This window comes from Coenobita brevimanus, chromosome 47 (assembly GCF_032717465.1).
Source record: "Coenobita brevimanus isolate Jiangsu-jjx chromosome 47, ASM3271746v2, whole genome shotgun sequence".
In the NCBI taxonomy this organism is placed as follows: domain Eukaryota; kingdom Metazoa; phylum Arthropoda; class Malacostraca; order Decapoda; family Coenobitidae; genus Coenobita; species Coenobita brevimanus.
In genome coordinates this window covers 34,273,205-34,287,683 of record NC_137000.1, presented here as the reverse complement: position 1 = coordinate 34,287,683, position 14,479 = coordinate 34,273,205, and the positions used below count along the sequence as shown (strand labels likewise).

General features: G+C 41.7%; 1 protein-coding gene across 1 annotated transcript in view; it reads right to left on the bottom strand.

Moving 5' to 3' along the window:
• Positions 1-14,479, bottom strand: part of LOC145399142 (uncharacterized) — a 313,723-nt gene that overhangs the window by 54,025 nt on the left and 245,219 nt on the right. Inside the window, exon 21 of the mRNA XM_080271880.1 lies at positions 1,822-1,910. Coding sequence (XP_080128006.1) covers positions 1,822-1,910 — 89 coding nt within the window. The remainder of the gene's footprint in view (positions 1-1,821; positions 1,911-14,479) is intronic.

The window sequence follows — 14,479 nt, the reverse complement described above, 5'->3', positions numbered from 1 at the left end:
TAGTCTAACCTGGTACAGAGCTTGACTCATTCAAAGATACTAATTTAGGTAATTGCCACTGTTTTGGTACGGAGCACCGATGTCCGACGTCTGCATCTGATGACTCCCTGTGTGTGTGTAATTCACCGGGTCGGTCAGGATCACTTGATGGTCGTGATCGTCGGCTTTTACCCTCCCGGAAGGGAGCTGAGAGCTCATATAGTCCGATCTAAGGGCAAGGCCGTGGCCTTCACACACGTACACCCCCGTCCCCTTGCTCAAGGGGGACAGTAACCACCCACTTCGTCAGTGAAACTTTTCGCAACCTGAGCGAGGCGCGAACTCCCGTCCACCAGTTGGCAAGCGGGAGTGTTACCACTGCACCAGCGAGCGGTGTGTGTGTGTGTGTGTGTGTGTGTGTGTGTGTGTGTGTGTGTGTGTTTTGAAAGTCAGCATGGCAGTCAAACATGGCTGCCATTTTTTAAAATTTGGTTGTCAAAAAATTAAGGTAACAAAGCTACATAAGCTCACCAATTTGGTTCAGATTGGATTTGCAGTTAAGGAATTACCAGTATTAGCTTTTAGAGAAAGAAGAATAAAGATAATCCTAACAGATAAAACACGTGTTTCCATCCAGTGGGGCTGAAACCCCAATAATGAATCATCAGACTGAAACCCCAATAATGAATCATCAGACTGAAGGAGTTAACAAGAATGTTAACAATTATGCTAACAATCATGCTAAGAAAGGGACATTTGGACAAGGTCCTCTTTATCCTATGGTCGGTGAGGGTACTCATCATTCACTCACTTGATATAGTACAACCTAGAAGTTACACTGCACCAAGAGACAAGCCAAATTAATTATTATAATTCAGGAAAGCATTAAATCCATTGTGTGGGAACCATATAACCAAAAATAAATTCAAAATGGTCTAGTGGGTTACATACTCCAACAAATTATGGCCAGTTTAGAGCTCAAGTCTGAGGAATGGCAATTAGGATGTACTGATCCCATAATGCCACAGGGGGATGAGCAAAAGTCACTCACTTCAAATGTCCGGACTAAGTAGTCTAGCCCTAGGACCCTACAATAAAGGACTGCAAGTTGTATGGATGAATGGATGACAAACAAGAGGATCAAGTGAATTCAAAGGAGATAGATGTGGTCTGTATTATTCCACAAACAAAATGGGTGTAGGTCTGTACTCTGTTGTGATCATTCTGTATGAAATAACACTACAGTATGATGTAACTACCTACAAAGACAGACCTGACTGTTCTATGACAAGAGCGCTGGCTAAGAGACCATTAATGAAAATGAACCTGTAAGAAGAGTATCAGTGACAGAACTTAAACAGAGCTTTAAAATTGGAATTGCTATGGAAACTAAGAAAGTAAAGAATATTTAGGAAACCCTAATGATATCACAACTCAGGAACTAACACAGAGATGCTAAGTTAAAAGGGTATTTTTAAGGCTGAAACTGAATGCAAGATGATCAGATAATGACTTCAATTATGTAAAAGCGAAGAGGAAATTTGAAAAAGGATGAGTTAAAGAATAAAAAAAAGGCTGGAAATATGAGAGAAGACTAGAAATGAGCTAGCAAAAAGCTTCATGTGAAAACTCTTAATGACATAACAAGCAAGGGGGACACTGGAATACAGGAAACTAGCAATGGGACAGAGAAGGCCAGTAATAAAAGAATGGCTGAAAGGAAAAATTCTAACAAAGAGATCAGCAAGAGGATTAGTCATGGAAAGACTAGCAAGATAACCAGTTGAGAGCACTCTGCAAAAGACACTGACACAAACTTACCTGGAAAACTGAAGGAGTGGCTTGTCTCATGTGAAGGCTCCTTAGGCAAAGAAGGGCAACCCCCACACATGTCACCACTGCCAGTAGACACACCACACCAATCACCACCACTGAAAGTCACATAATGACATCCTTACTATGAGTATCATCACCACTGTCACCTACACTATCACTGATGTGACCATCATCACACATAACAACACAATACAGTATACAGTTATTTCGTACACATTCAAATTAACAGAAGTATGTAAAACTTCACAAAATGACTCAGTGCAAAAAAATTTCAAACAACAAATGACCATTCTTCACATCATGCTGGTTACTATCCTCCACATATTTTTTTTTTCTTCTCACTCAACAAACACTCTACCTGGACATTAGTTACACAACCTGCTTCAGATCAGGGGAAGCCTTGGGAGAACCTGGTAGCCTTGGGAGAAGAACTTGATACAACGGAATCTCAAATTTCGACAGTTTAAAATTTGATTAATCAAATTTCGATGCATTTTGGAGTGGTCTGCCTACCTTACTTATCGATGCAAAGTCGCGTATTTCGATGCTTTCAGGGCCAGACTTAAACCAAAATAGGCAAAGATAATATTTTTGATGCGAACCAAAATGCTACAAGTGAAGGAAAATTATAAGAAAAAGTATGAACCTAACCTAATATCGTATGTGACATGTGTCAAGAAGAGAATGAAAATCAACATCATTTATTCATATAGTATATGAAGCATACGATGATATGGTTCCGAGACAATTTACCGTCAAGTCAATTCGCCCGTCAGATAATTCCCCATCAAAACATGGACGATTTCCTGACAGGACAATTCGCGCCCAGGACGATTCCCTGTCATTCTATAAATATCTATCTATTTATCTATCTATTGCCAGATGCCTCAATCCCGTTCAGGGTGGCCACAAACAAATCGCCTCCACGTCGCTCTGTCCCCCGCCATTTCACTACCCAGCTCCCAACTCACACCCCCCTCTCTCATATACCTCTCCACCCCATCCCTCCATCTCATCCTCGGCCTCCCCCTCCCTCTCCCCCCCTCCACCTCACTCACAAACACTCTCTTCGTCAGTCTTTCACCCTCCATCCTCTCCACATGGCCAAACCACCTCAGTGTGTTCTCCTAACGCTTCCTATCACATCCACATCCACACCACAACGCTCCTTTATATCCTCATTTGTCAGCCTGTCTCTCCATGTGACTCCACAGGTTCCTCTTAAATAACTCATTTCCACTGCTCTCACTCTTGACTTGTGTCTTTCCAGCAACGTCCAAGCTTCACTACCATACGTTAGAGTTGGTATCACAATACTGTACTGTCATGTAGTAACTTTTTCACTTCCATGCTCACTTCCCTGTTTCTTATCACTGCTTTCAAGGAACCAGCAACCTTTCTTCCCTGCTGCACCCTTTCAAACACTTCACCCTCCAAACCTCCATCCTTACTCATCACGCTACCCAAGTACTTAAACGTGCTCACATTTTCCAATTCCTCACCATCCAATCTCGCTGTACATTCTTTGACTTCACCTCTCTCAAAGACCAACACTTTACTATATATATATATATACAGTATATATATATATATATATATACTTATTATTAACTAATCAATACTTTAATAACTCGAAGATATAACAAGAGAAATTATAGGAAAAGAATCAATAGTAGAAATACTAAAACAAAATGAATTACAGGTGGTAGCAAATACAGTAGGCAGAATACTGAAACGAAGAGAAGTACAGTAATTATGAATATAAGGAGCAACACAGAAATGAATAATAGAGACTGAGAAAAAAAACAGTCATGTTGTTTAAGGACAAGAGCTACCGGATGAGAGTAGGCACCAACAACAACAAGCCATGTGCAAGGGGATGCTCTGTTGTCGGTGGCCATCTTGCGACTGTCCTGCCAGCAGCCAGCCCTCTACAGCCAAGTGCCGCACTTTCAGCCTGTACCTTCCACATGTGGACATGCATTTCACTGCAATTCAGTTGTATGTATTTTCTTTGTATTTTTGTTGCAACTTACCTGTTTCAAGATGGCAAGCAAGAGTGGTTCTTTGGGTAGCAGTGGTAATGGATGAGAGCAGCCTGGCTTCTCTAAATCTTCGCAGCCAAAGGAGAAATGGCAATACAGGAAAGAGCAGAAATATCCCAAGTATACACTTGCTAACAGTATGGCAATACAATGCAGAACTACAGATATTTAAACACAATTATAGTTCATAAAGTTTACAGGGGGTGTGGGCAAAAAATCATGATTTTAGGTTGTTAATTTCGTAAGCCCTGGACCCAAAATAATTTTTCCCATAAGAAGTTCAGTTTAATTTTGATGATTTGAATTTTGCGGTGATTTTTAGGTACATATGCCAATTGAAATTTGAGATTCCACTGTACATCAACTGGAACATTACCAAAACTTTCATTCTGCTGATACGCCAGTAACACATAACACCCAACATTATATTGTGCCGGTGGAGTAGGTTATAGATTTCACTCATTCTTTTCAATGTATTAAAGTTGAGCTATTATTATTAGTGTCTACTTTTTTGTTGGTACATGTACAGTACATATGAGATGGTTCTACAAATCCCCTGCCCTCTATGTGCTGATGTGTATGGACGCTTCAGACAGCCTCAGGAAAGTTGTCGAAGTATCTCTGTCTTGCGTTATTAGTACCCACTGCAGAATTAATCACATCCAGTACCCACTGCAGAATTAATCACATCAAGCAATTTCATGATGAATAGTGTTTTACTTTACTTATACATAACTCTGTTTTATTAATCATAACACTGCATCATTTATTATATTAAACCTGACACACTATGATATACACTTAAAATTAGTTTCATTTGAAAGTAATCACATGTGCAATAATATCTAAGAATTCCCTACAAAAGCATGCATATTAGTGCATAATGGTGGAGATTTAGCAAGAGTTAAGATAACCCATAAGTCTCTGCTCCGAAAATGTTCAGAGATGAGCAGGGTATTTAAACAGCAGAGGCACCCACCTCATGTCAGTCAGTAGTGAACCAGTCTGTCACTGGTCACGCAGTTCCTGTACCATAGCTAATGATATGTTTCCTAGTGCGGTGACTGGATGAGTAAAAAATTAATTGATAATGCACAGTAGTGCTTAATTGTGATATTTTATATATATTTTGTTCCTACAAAAATCTAACAGATTGCTTTGTTGGCAGAATTTCACCGAAAATATTTGGCAACTCTGCCACCCCTAACTGGCAGAAAGCAGCGTTTGTTTACACTCCGGGATCATGGCAGTGACACTTGTTTACTAAAAACTGTCCCCTCTGACAATGTAGATGCAAAATATGTATTTACCTATTTGTAGTATACAGGAATTGAGCAATGCTCGTGTTGTCCTGTCTCCATATCCACATTTATCAAGTCTACCTTTACACACATGAATGTTTTTCTCATGCACCACCTCTTTGTCTAAGTCGTTCCAAATATTTAAGTATTTACCTAATATACCTAATTGTGATATACACGGAATGTACTATGCTCGTGGGTTTCCGTCGCTGTTTCTCAATAAGTCAAATTTAGCTTTAAACTCGTTTAAGTTTTTAGGCTGGATGATCTCTTTGTCCAGGCTATTCCATAAGTCTATACTTCTGTAAGGAAAGCTATATTTCTTGATATCCTTCAAGCAGCTTGACTTTTTCAATTTCATTCCGTGTCCTCTTGTTGCTCTCTTATTCCATAAAAACAGATCTTCTTTGTCAATTTTATCTACTCCCACCATGGTCCTGAACACTGCAGTCATGTCTCCCCTTTTTCTCTTTTCCTCCAAGGAAGGCAAATCCAGTTTTTCCAGCCTCTCTCTGTATGACAGGTCTGTCAGACTTGGGACCATTTTGGTTGCTGTTCTTTGTATTCTCTCAATCTTGTTTATATCTTCCTTTTTGTGTGGGGACCACACTACTGCTGCATATTCTAATCTGGGGTGGATCATGGCCACTATCAATTTTTTCATCATCTCATCCATGTAATGAAAAGCTACTCTTAAATTAGTCAAGAGTTTATACGTATCTCTAACTATCTTAACCCCTAGGCGCCGGTCCACATCATATGACGTGTTGGTAGAGGCCCACGGTCCACGTCATATGACATTTTAATTTTTTGCGGGCATGTTTGAACTTAGTAGCGTGCCATATGGACTCAGAGTTTTGTCCCGAAATGGCTGGTGCGCAGGGTAATGCTGGCTGGCTGAGGGAGGGGGTGGGGGGGCAACCCAGCAGTGAGGAGGGATGTGGTGGAGGGTGGTGAACGGTGGTGGGAGGCCGGCGTTGGGAGAGCATGGCCTTGGAACCAGCTGATACTGGTTCAGGGCTGGGGTAGGGGTCGGGAGGGGTGGGGTGGAGTGGGGTGGTGGGGGAGGCTACTAGAGGGCACCGAGGGGTATGGGGGAGAGTGTATGGAGAGTATCATACCGTCAAGAGTTACTAAAAACAGTGAAATAATGTGTAAATAGTGTGTAAAAAATAGTGAATAAATAAATTGACATAAGTTTGATAGAAAATAAGTATCATGGAAAACATAAAATATGCCAATCTTTATTACTGTAGTTACTTTCTTGTGTTTTTTTGCTATTTTTGTTGTAATATTGTGTTCATACGGCATTACGAATTAGTGAGAGAAACAAATACACACTCAACACTTATTTTGGCGTGAGGTAATCATTCGTCTTCCCTCCTCTAATACTGCCAACACACCACCGCGACCTTGAACATGCTCAGCCCAGCTGCCACACACCAACTCCCACACACCACACCACCACCTCCAAATCGCCAACAGAGAATAAGTAAGCGCTTTTTATGTGTTTTTTTGTCATTTGTGATTGAAAAAAAAAAAAAAAAAAAAAAAAAAAAAAAAAGGGGAGGAAAATCAATTATCCTGAAAATAACCCGGTTCTGGGACGTGAGTGGAGAAAGTTACTTCCTCTCAGGAAAGCGACCGCCATGAGTGCCAATATTTATGCGTTGTGCGCAGAGGGTGGAGGACGTGATCCTCCATTGTGTGGCCATCGTTTCCCCCTGTATGTTCATCTGCTATTTCTGGTGATGGGAATGGTTCAGAGGGTATTGACGATCCCGGAGAGGGAGATACCAGCATGGATGAGGAGATGGAAGAGGAGGTAGGGAGTGGAAAAAGGGAGGAAGAAACGAGGTGTGTAAAGCCTAGCGTCACCCCTCTGTCTATTGACGTGAGTAATGGAAGCAGAAAGTTTGATTCATGATGAAATCAGTGCCTTACTCTTTATTCAAAGTTTTCCTGTGTGTATGTTTGTTATGATGAAAAAGTACAAACCACAGGAAAAAAATTGTTATAGTGGGAATACATCAAGACTTATCTATGATCAGTGAATGGGGACAAAACAACCTTGTCTCATAAAATGCTAGTAAAACTAAATATATACAATTTACTAATAGACAGGTATTGCCAGATTCATATACAGTATTACCTTCAATGCTACAAATATTCCCATCTCCAAAAGTATTGAAATTCTTGGTGTCTCACTTAACAATGCCCTCAGCTGGACCTCTCATGTCAGATCACTTGCTAAAACTGCCTCAAAGAAACTTGGATTATTGTACAGAATCCATAACTTCTTCACTGATGAGCAGTTAGCTATAATTCATAAGAGTCATGTGTGCTCTCAGCTTGAATACTGCTCACCCTTGTGGAATGGATGTGGAGAGGTTGCATTAAAACAACTAGACAAAATTCAGAACAAAGCTGTTAGAATTATTAATAACCCTGCTATTACTAATAAACTACCTCCCCTACAAGTAAGAAGGAATGTTGCCTCCCTTGCACTATTTTACAGATATTTTTATAGCAAAGGCTCAGATGAAATTGCATCCATTGTGCCACCTCTCCATGTCTTCCCTCGTGCCACAGGGGCATCTGGTAGCACTCATGACTGGACTGTCACATTACCATATTGCAGAACTTCTGCCTATCAGAAGTCTTTCTTTCTCTGAACTGCATCTCTCTGGAACTCACTTCCCCAGAGCTGTTTCCTTCAAAACTTCAACCTACAGCTGTTCAAGTCTAACTGTTACAGATATTTTATGAAGAGAGGACACCAATAATCTGGTGTATGGATTAGTTCTTTTTATTCATTTGTTTTTGCTTCCTCTGTTCCGTTATTTAAAAAAAAAAAAAAATAGTGGAGTGGAGAAAGGGAGGGAGGGAGGGACGAGGGAGGAGGAAACGCAGTGCCTCGCGCCACCACTCTGTTTAAGTGAATAATGGAAGCAGAAAGTTTGTTTCGTGATGAAATCAGTGCCTTATTTTTTATTGAAAGTTTTTGTGTGAGTATATTTATTAAGATGAAAAAGTTTAAATCACAGGAGAAAAAATTCTGTTATAATGACAAATACAGTATTTTCGGTTATGGACAGTACATTAATAACTATTTTGTTTACAATATGTTTTTTTAGGTTTAATCTAGTAGTAGTAGCAGTAGTAGTAGCAGTAGTTGTAGTTGTAGTGGTAGTAGTTGTAGTAGCAGTAGTAGTAGTAATAGTAGTAGTGGTAGCAGTAGTAGTAGTTACAGTAGTGGTAATTGTAGTAGCAGTAGTTGTAACTGTGGTAGCTGCTGTACTGGTACTTGTAGTAGGAATAGTAGCAGCAGTAGTATTTGCAGAAATTGCTGTAATACCCAGACTTCTGGTGTCACAGGGGTGCTAGAATCGGACAACAATGCAAGCCAAACATACATCTCCGTGTATTTGTGTGTGTGTAAGGCTGTGGTAGTAAAGCGGTGGTGAGGTAAGCAAGTGCCCATGCCTGTACCTGAGGCAGCCTGTCTCAAGGTCGTTGCTATAGTTACCAGACTTAGAGCAGCATTCCCACAACTTTTTTGAAAAAAGCACGTGGAAATGGTGTTTGTGGTGGATTGTGGTCTTCTGGAAGTGTTGTTATTGTGGAGGGCTAGTATAAGCCTTAGCTGTGTCACCACACATCTGCTACGCATATGGACATAGGCAAAAAAACAACAAAAATCACCCCCTTTCCCCACTCTCTCTCTCTGACTACACACCCTTCACAGACAATTTGGGGCCATCAGTTTGAAGTCAAAGGACTGATGAGTATTATGAAACTTAGTTTTTCATTTTTGGTTCAGTATTAGCTGAGATATGATGGTTTAAAAATAGACAATTTTATCAGGAATGCCCTACTGGGAAAAGGTTGGCGGGAATATATGCCGGATGCGCTGAGTTAAAAGCCACTCTCACGTTGGTGAGTAATCCATGAGTGCCTCCAATGATTCTCTTTATATGCTTTTCTGGACACAAGTAATGGTGAACAATCACTCCCAAGTCCTTCCCATCTTTTACTAATTATTTCACTGCCCACTTCATATATCCAAAGTGGTCATTTTTCACTAACACCAATTTCTAATACAAGACACTTCTTGGCACTGAAAGCCATTTTCCAAGTCTGGGTCTAGCTGTGGAGTTTGTTCAAGTCCTCTTGCAGTTTTTTACACCTATTTGTGTGTGTGTGTGTGTATTTACCTATTTGTATTAACCTATTTGTAGTATACAGGAATTGAGCGATGCTCATGTTGTCCTGTCTCCATATCCACATTTATCTAGTTTACTTTTACACATATGAATGTTTTTCTCCTGCACCACCTTTTAGTCTAAGTCGTTCCAAATACTTATGTATTTACCCAATATACCTAACTGAGATACACACGAAATATGCTATGCTCGTGGGTTCCCATCACTGTTTCTCAGTAAGTCAAATTTAGCTTTAAACTCATTTAAGTTTTTAGACTGGATGATCTCTTTGTCCAGGCTATTCCATAAATCTATACTTCTGTAAGGAAAGCTATATTTCTTGATATCCTTCAAGCAGCTTGACTTTTTCAATTTCATTCTGTGTCCTCTTGTTGCTCTCTTATCCCATAAAAACAGATCTTCTCAGTCAATTTTATCTACTCCCACCATGGTCCTGAACACTGCAATCATGTCTTCCCTCTTTCTCCTTTCATCTAAAGAAGGCAAATCCAGCTTTTCCAACCTCCCTCTGTATGACAGATCTGCCAGACTGGGGACCATTTTGGTTGCTGTTCTTTGTATTCTCTCAATCTTGTTTATATCTTTCTTTTTGTGTGGGGACCACACTACCGCTGCATATTCTAACCTGGGGCGGATCATGGCCACTATCAATTTTTTCATCTCCTCATCCATATAATGATATGCTACTCTTATGTTAGTCAGGAGTTTATAAGTCTCTCTAACTATCTTATTAATGTGCTTTTCTGGTGACAAACTATCTTGGACCAGCACTCCCAAATCTTTCTCTTCTCTCATTTTAGTGATTAATTCATTACCCAACAAATAATTCATTGATGGCCTCCTGGTACTTTTACCCATTTCCAATATTTTACATTTCTTTACATTAAATTTCATTACCCACTTCCGGCTCCAATCATGTATCTTATCCAGATCCTCCTCCAGCATTTTACAATCCTCCTCAACCTCTATTTTCCTCAAGATCTTTACATCATCAGCAAACTGCCTTGCATAACTGTTCACTCTATCTACCATATCATTTACGTAAATCAGGAACATTACTGGCGCAAACACCGAGCCTCGGGGGACTCCAATTGTTACTTCCCTCCATCCAGACATCCTATCCTTTATTACTGTCCTCATTTGTCTGCCTCTCAAAAAGTCTCTCATCCATTCCAGGAGTTTCCCCTTCAGTCCTCCTATATATTCAAGTTTCCACATTAGTCTCTTATGAGGTACCTTGTCAAAGGCCTTCTCTAAGTCTAAGTACACACAATCCACCCAACCATCTCTCTCCTGTACCACATCAATTGCTCTAGAGTAAAAGATCAACAAGTTAGAAACACATGACCTTTCACTTCTGAATCCAAACTGACATTCAGCCAAAATATTCATCTCTTCTAGATATTTTATCCACCTATCTTTCAGGATTCTCTCGTACAATTTTGCGACCATGCTGGTTAGAGACTATCAATCTAACTATCTATAGCCCGACGCCCTAATCCAGCAAAGGGTGGCTGCAGACAAAACGCCTCCAAGTCGCTGTGTCACCCACCATTTGACTACCCTTCCCCCAACTCACCCCCCCCTCCCTCATATACCTCTCAACTCCATCCCTCCACCTCATGCTCGGTCTACCTCTCCCTCTCCCTCCCTCCACCTCACCTACATACACCCTCTTAGTCAGTCTTTCATTCTCCATTCTCTTCACATGTCCAAACCTATCTATCTATCTATCTATAGCCCGACGCCCTAATCCCGCAAAGGGTGGCCGCAGACAAAACGCCTCCAAGTCACTCTGTCACCCACCATTCGACTACCCTCCCCCCAACTCACCCCCCCCTCCCTCATATACCTCTCAACTCCATCCCTCCACCTCATCCTCGGTCTACCCCTCCCTCTCCCTCCCTCCACCTCACCTACATACACCCTCTTAGTCAGTCTTTCATTCTCCATTCTCTCCACATGTCCAAACCACCTCAGTGTATTTCTCCTAATCTTTTCAACCACATCCACATCTACCTCACAACGTTCCTTCACTTCTTCATTCGTCAACCTGTCCCTCCACGTCACTCCACATGCTCCTCTCAAGTAACTCATTTCCACTGCTCTCACTCTTGACTTGTTCCCCTCTTGCAAGGTCCACGCCTCGCTTCCATACGTCAGGGTAGGGATCACAATACCATCATGCAGTGACTTCTTAACTTCCATACTCACCTCCCTATTTCTCATCACTGCTTTCAGTGTACCAACAACCTTTCTTCCCTGCTGTACCCTTTCACATACTTCATCCCCAAAAGTTCCATCCTTACTCATCACACTACCCAAGTACTTGAATGCACTCACATTCTCCATATCCTCACCATCCAACCTCACTGCACACTCTGTGACTTCATTCCTCTCAAACACCATAACTTTACTTTTGTTTACATTAACTTTCAGCTTCCTCCTCCTACACACTGTCCCAAATTCATTCACCAAACCTTGCAACTCCCATTCATCTTCACTCAACAATGCTGTATCATCAGCAAACAGCAACACCGGAAGCTTCCAAATCTCACCCTCATTCATTAGGGCCACCCCCACATCCACTGCCCTACCTTGCACCTCCTTTACAACCCCATCCATATATATATTAAACAGCCATGGAGACATCACACACCCCTGTTTCAGTCCCACATTGAGATCAAAGAACTCACTCAGCTCACCATCCACTCGCACCGTAGCCCTAGCTCCCTCGTACATACTCTTCACAGCACTCAACAATTTCCCCTCCACTCCATATATTCTTAATACCTTCCACATACCTTGCCTATCTATTCTGTCATAAGTTTTCTCCAAGTCCATGAAGGCAGCATACACTTTCCTTCCCTTCTTTAGATACTTCTCCACTAAACATCTTAGAACAAATATCTGATCTACACACCCTTTTACCTTCCTAAATCCCCCTTGTTCTTCTCCAACTAGCTCCTCTGTCATATGCCTAACCCTATCAATGAGTATGTCCAAACCACCTCAGTGTATTTCTCCTAATCTTCTCAACCACATCCACATCCACCCCACAGCGTTCCTTCACTTCTTTATTCGTCAACCTGTCCCTCCATGTCACTCCACATGCTCCTCTTAAGTAACTCATTTCCACTGCTCTCACCCTTGACTTGTTCCCCTCTTGCAAGGTCCATGCCTCGCTTCCATATGTCAGGGTAAGGATCACAATACTATCATGCAGTGACTTCTTAACTTCCATACTCACCTCCCTATTTCTCATCACTGCTTTCAGTGTACCAACAACCTTCCTTCCCTGCCGTACCCTTTCACGCACTTCATCCCCCAAAGTTCCATCCTTACTCATCACACTACCCAAGTACCTGAATGCACTCACATTCTCCATATCCTCACCATCCAACCTCACTGCACACTCTGTGACTTCATTCCTCTCAAACACCATAACTTTACTTTTGTTTACATTAACTTTCAGATTCCTCCTCCTACACACTGTCCCAAATTCATTCACCAAACCTTGCAACTCCCATTCATCTTCACTCAACAGTACTGTATCATCAGCAAACAGCAACACCGGAATTTTCCAAATCTCACCCTCACTCATTAGAGGCACCCCTACATCCACTGCCCTACCCTGCACCTCCTTTACAACCCCATCCATGTATATATTAAACAGCCATGGAGACATCACACAACCCTGTGTCAGTCCCACACTGAGATAAAAGAACTCACTCAGCTCACCATCCACTCGCACCGTAGCCCTAGCTCCCTCGTACATACTCTTCACAGCACTCAACAATTTCCCCTCCACTCCATATATTCTTAATACCTTCCACATACCTTGCCTATCTATTCTGTCATAAGCTTTCTCCAAGTCCATGAAGGCAGCATACACTTTCTTTCCCTTCTCTAGATACTTCTCCACTAAACATCTTAGAACAAATATCTGATCTACACACCCTTTTCCCTTCCTAAATCCCCCTTGTTCTTCTCCAACTAGCTCCTCTGTCATATGCCTAACCCTATCAATGAGTATTCTACCATATATTTTACCAGTCACACTAAGTAGGCAAATACCCCTATGGTTACCACATACTTCTCTCTCCCCTTTTCCTTTGTATAAAGGAACAATTATACCTGATTTCCAGTCCTCTGGAACCCTTCCCTCTTCCCAAGCCAATCTACACAACTTCCATATCCACTCCACAACAACCTCACCCCCATACCTAAGCATTTCACCACACACTCCATCAATTCCTGGGGCTTTTCCCAACTTAATCTTCTTCATCGCTTCCACAACTTCTGCCCTACTGATCTCTTCCTCCCTCCTCTCATCTCTTCTTCTCCCATCCATTCCCCAACCACTTATACTTGCACTGCTCTCACTCTCTACATTCAACAAATCCTCAAAGTGCTCCTTTCATCTCCTCAGTTTCTCTCTCTTCTCCACCAACAATCTATTATTCCTATCTTTCACTTCCCTACTATTTCCCCTTTCACACTGCCTTACTTTCTTTCCCTCCTTCCAAAACAATTTCTTACTCTCCTTCCATTTCACACTCAGATTCCTCCCAAACTCTTTATCCACTTTCTTTTTACTCTCCTTCACCAGTCTCTTAACCTCCCTTCTCCTGCTCACATATTCCTCATCTTCTCCCCTACCTCTACTCGCTAACCATTCACTATATGCCTTTTTCTTTTGTTCCACAGCTCGTTTCACCTCATCATTCCACCATGCTGTCCCTTGCACACCCTTGCATCTCCTCCTCACTCCACAAACCGTCTCACATGCTGCGCCTATCTCTTCCGTGAATATCAGACATACGTCTTCCACCCCTTCCATCTGCTCTAGCTCATACCTTCCCAGTCTTTCTTCCATTATGATCTTATACTCTGTCATTTTCTCACTATCTTGCAATTTCTCCAATCTTCTCACAGGAGTTGCTTCCTCCTGTCTTCCCCTTCGTCTCCTCAACCACTTTCTTTCCAGCTCTACCTTGGCCATCACTAAGTGATGGTCCGAGACTCCATTCCCCCACCCTCTCCACACTCTTGCATCCAACACTTGTCTTCTCATTCACTCATCCACACA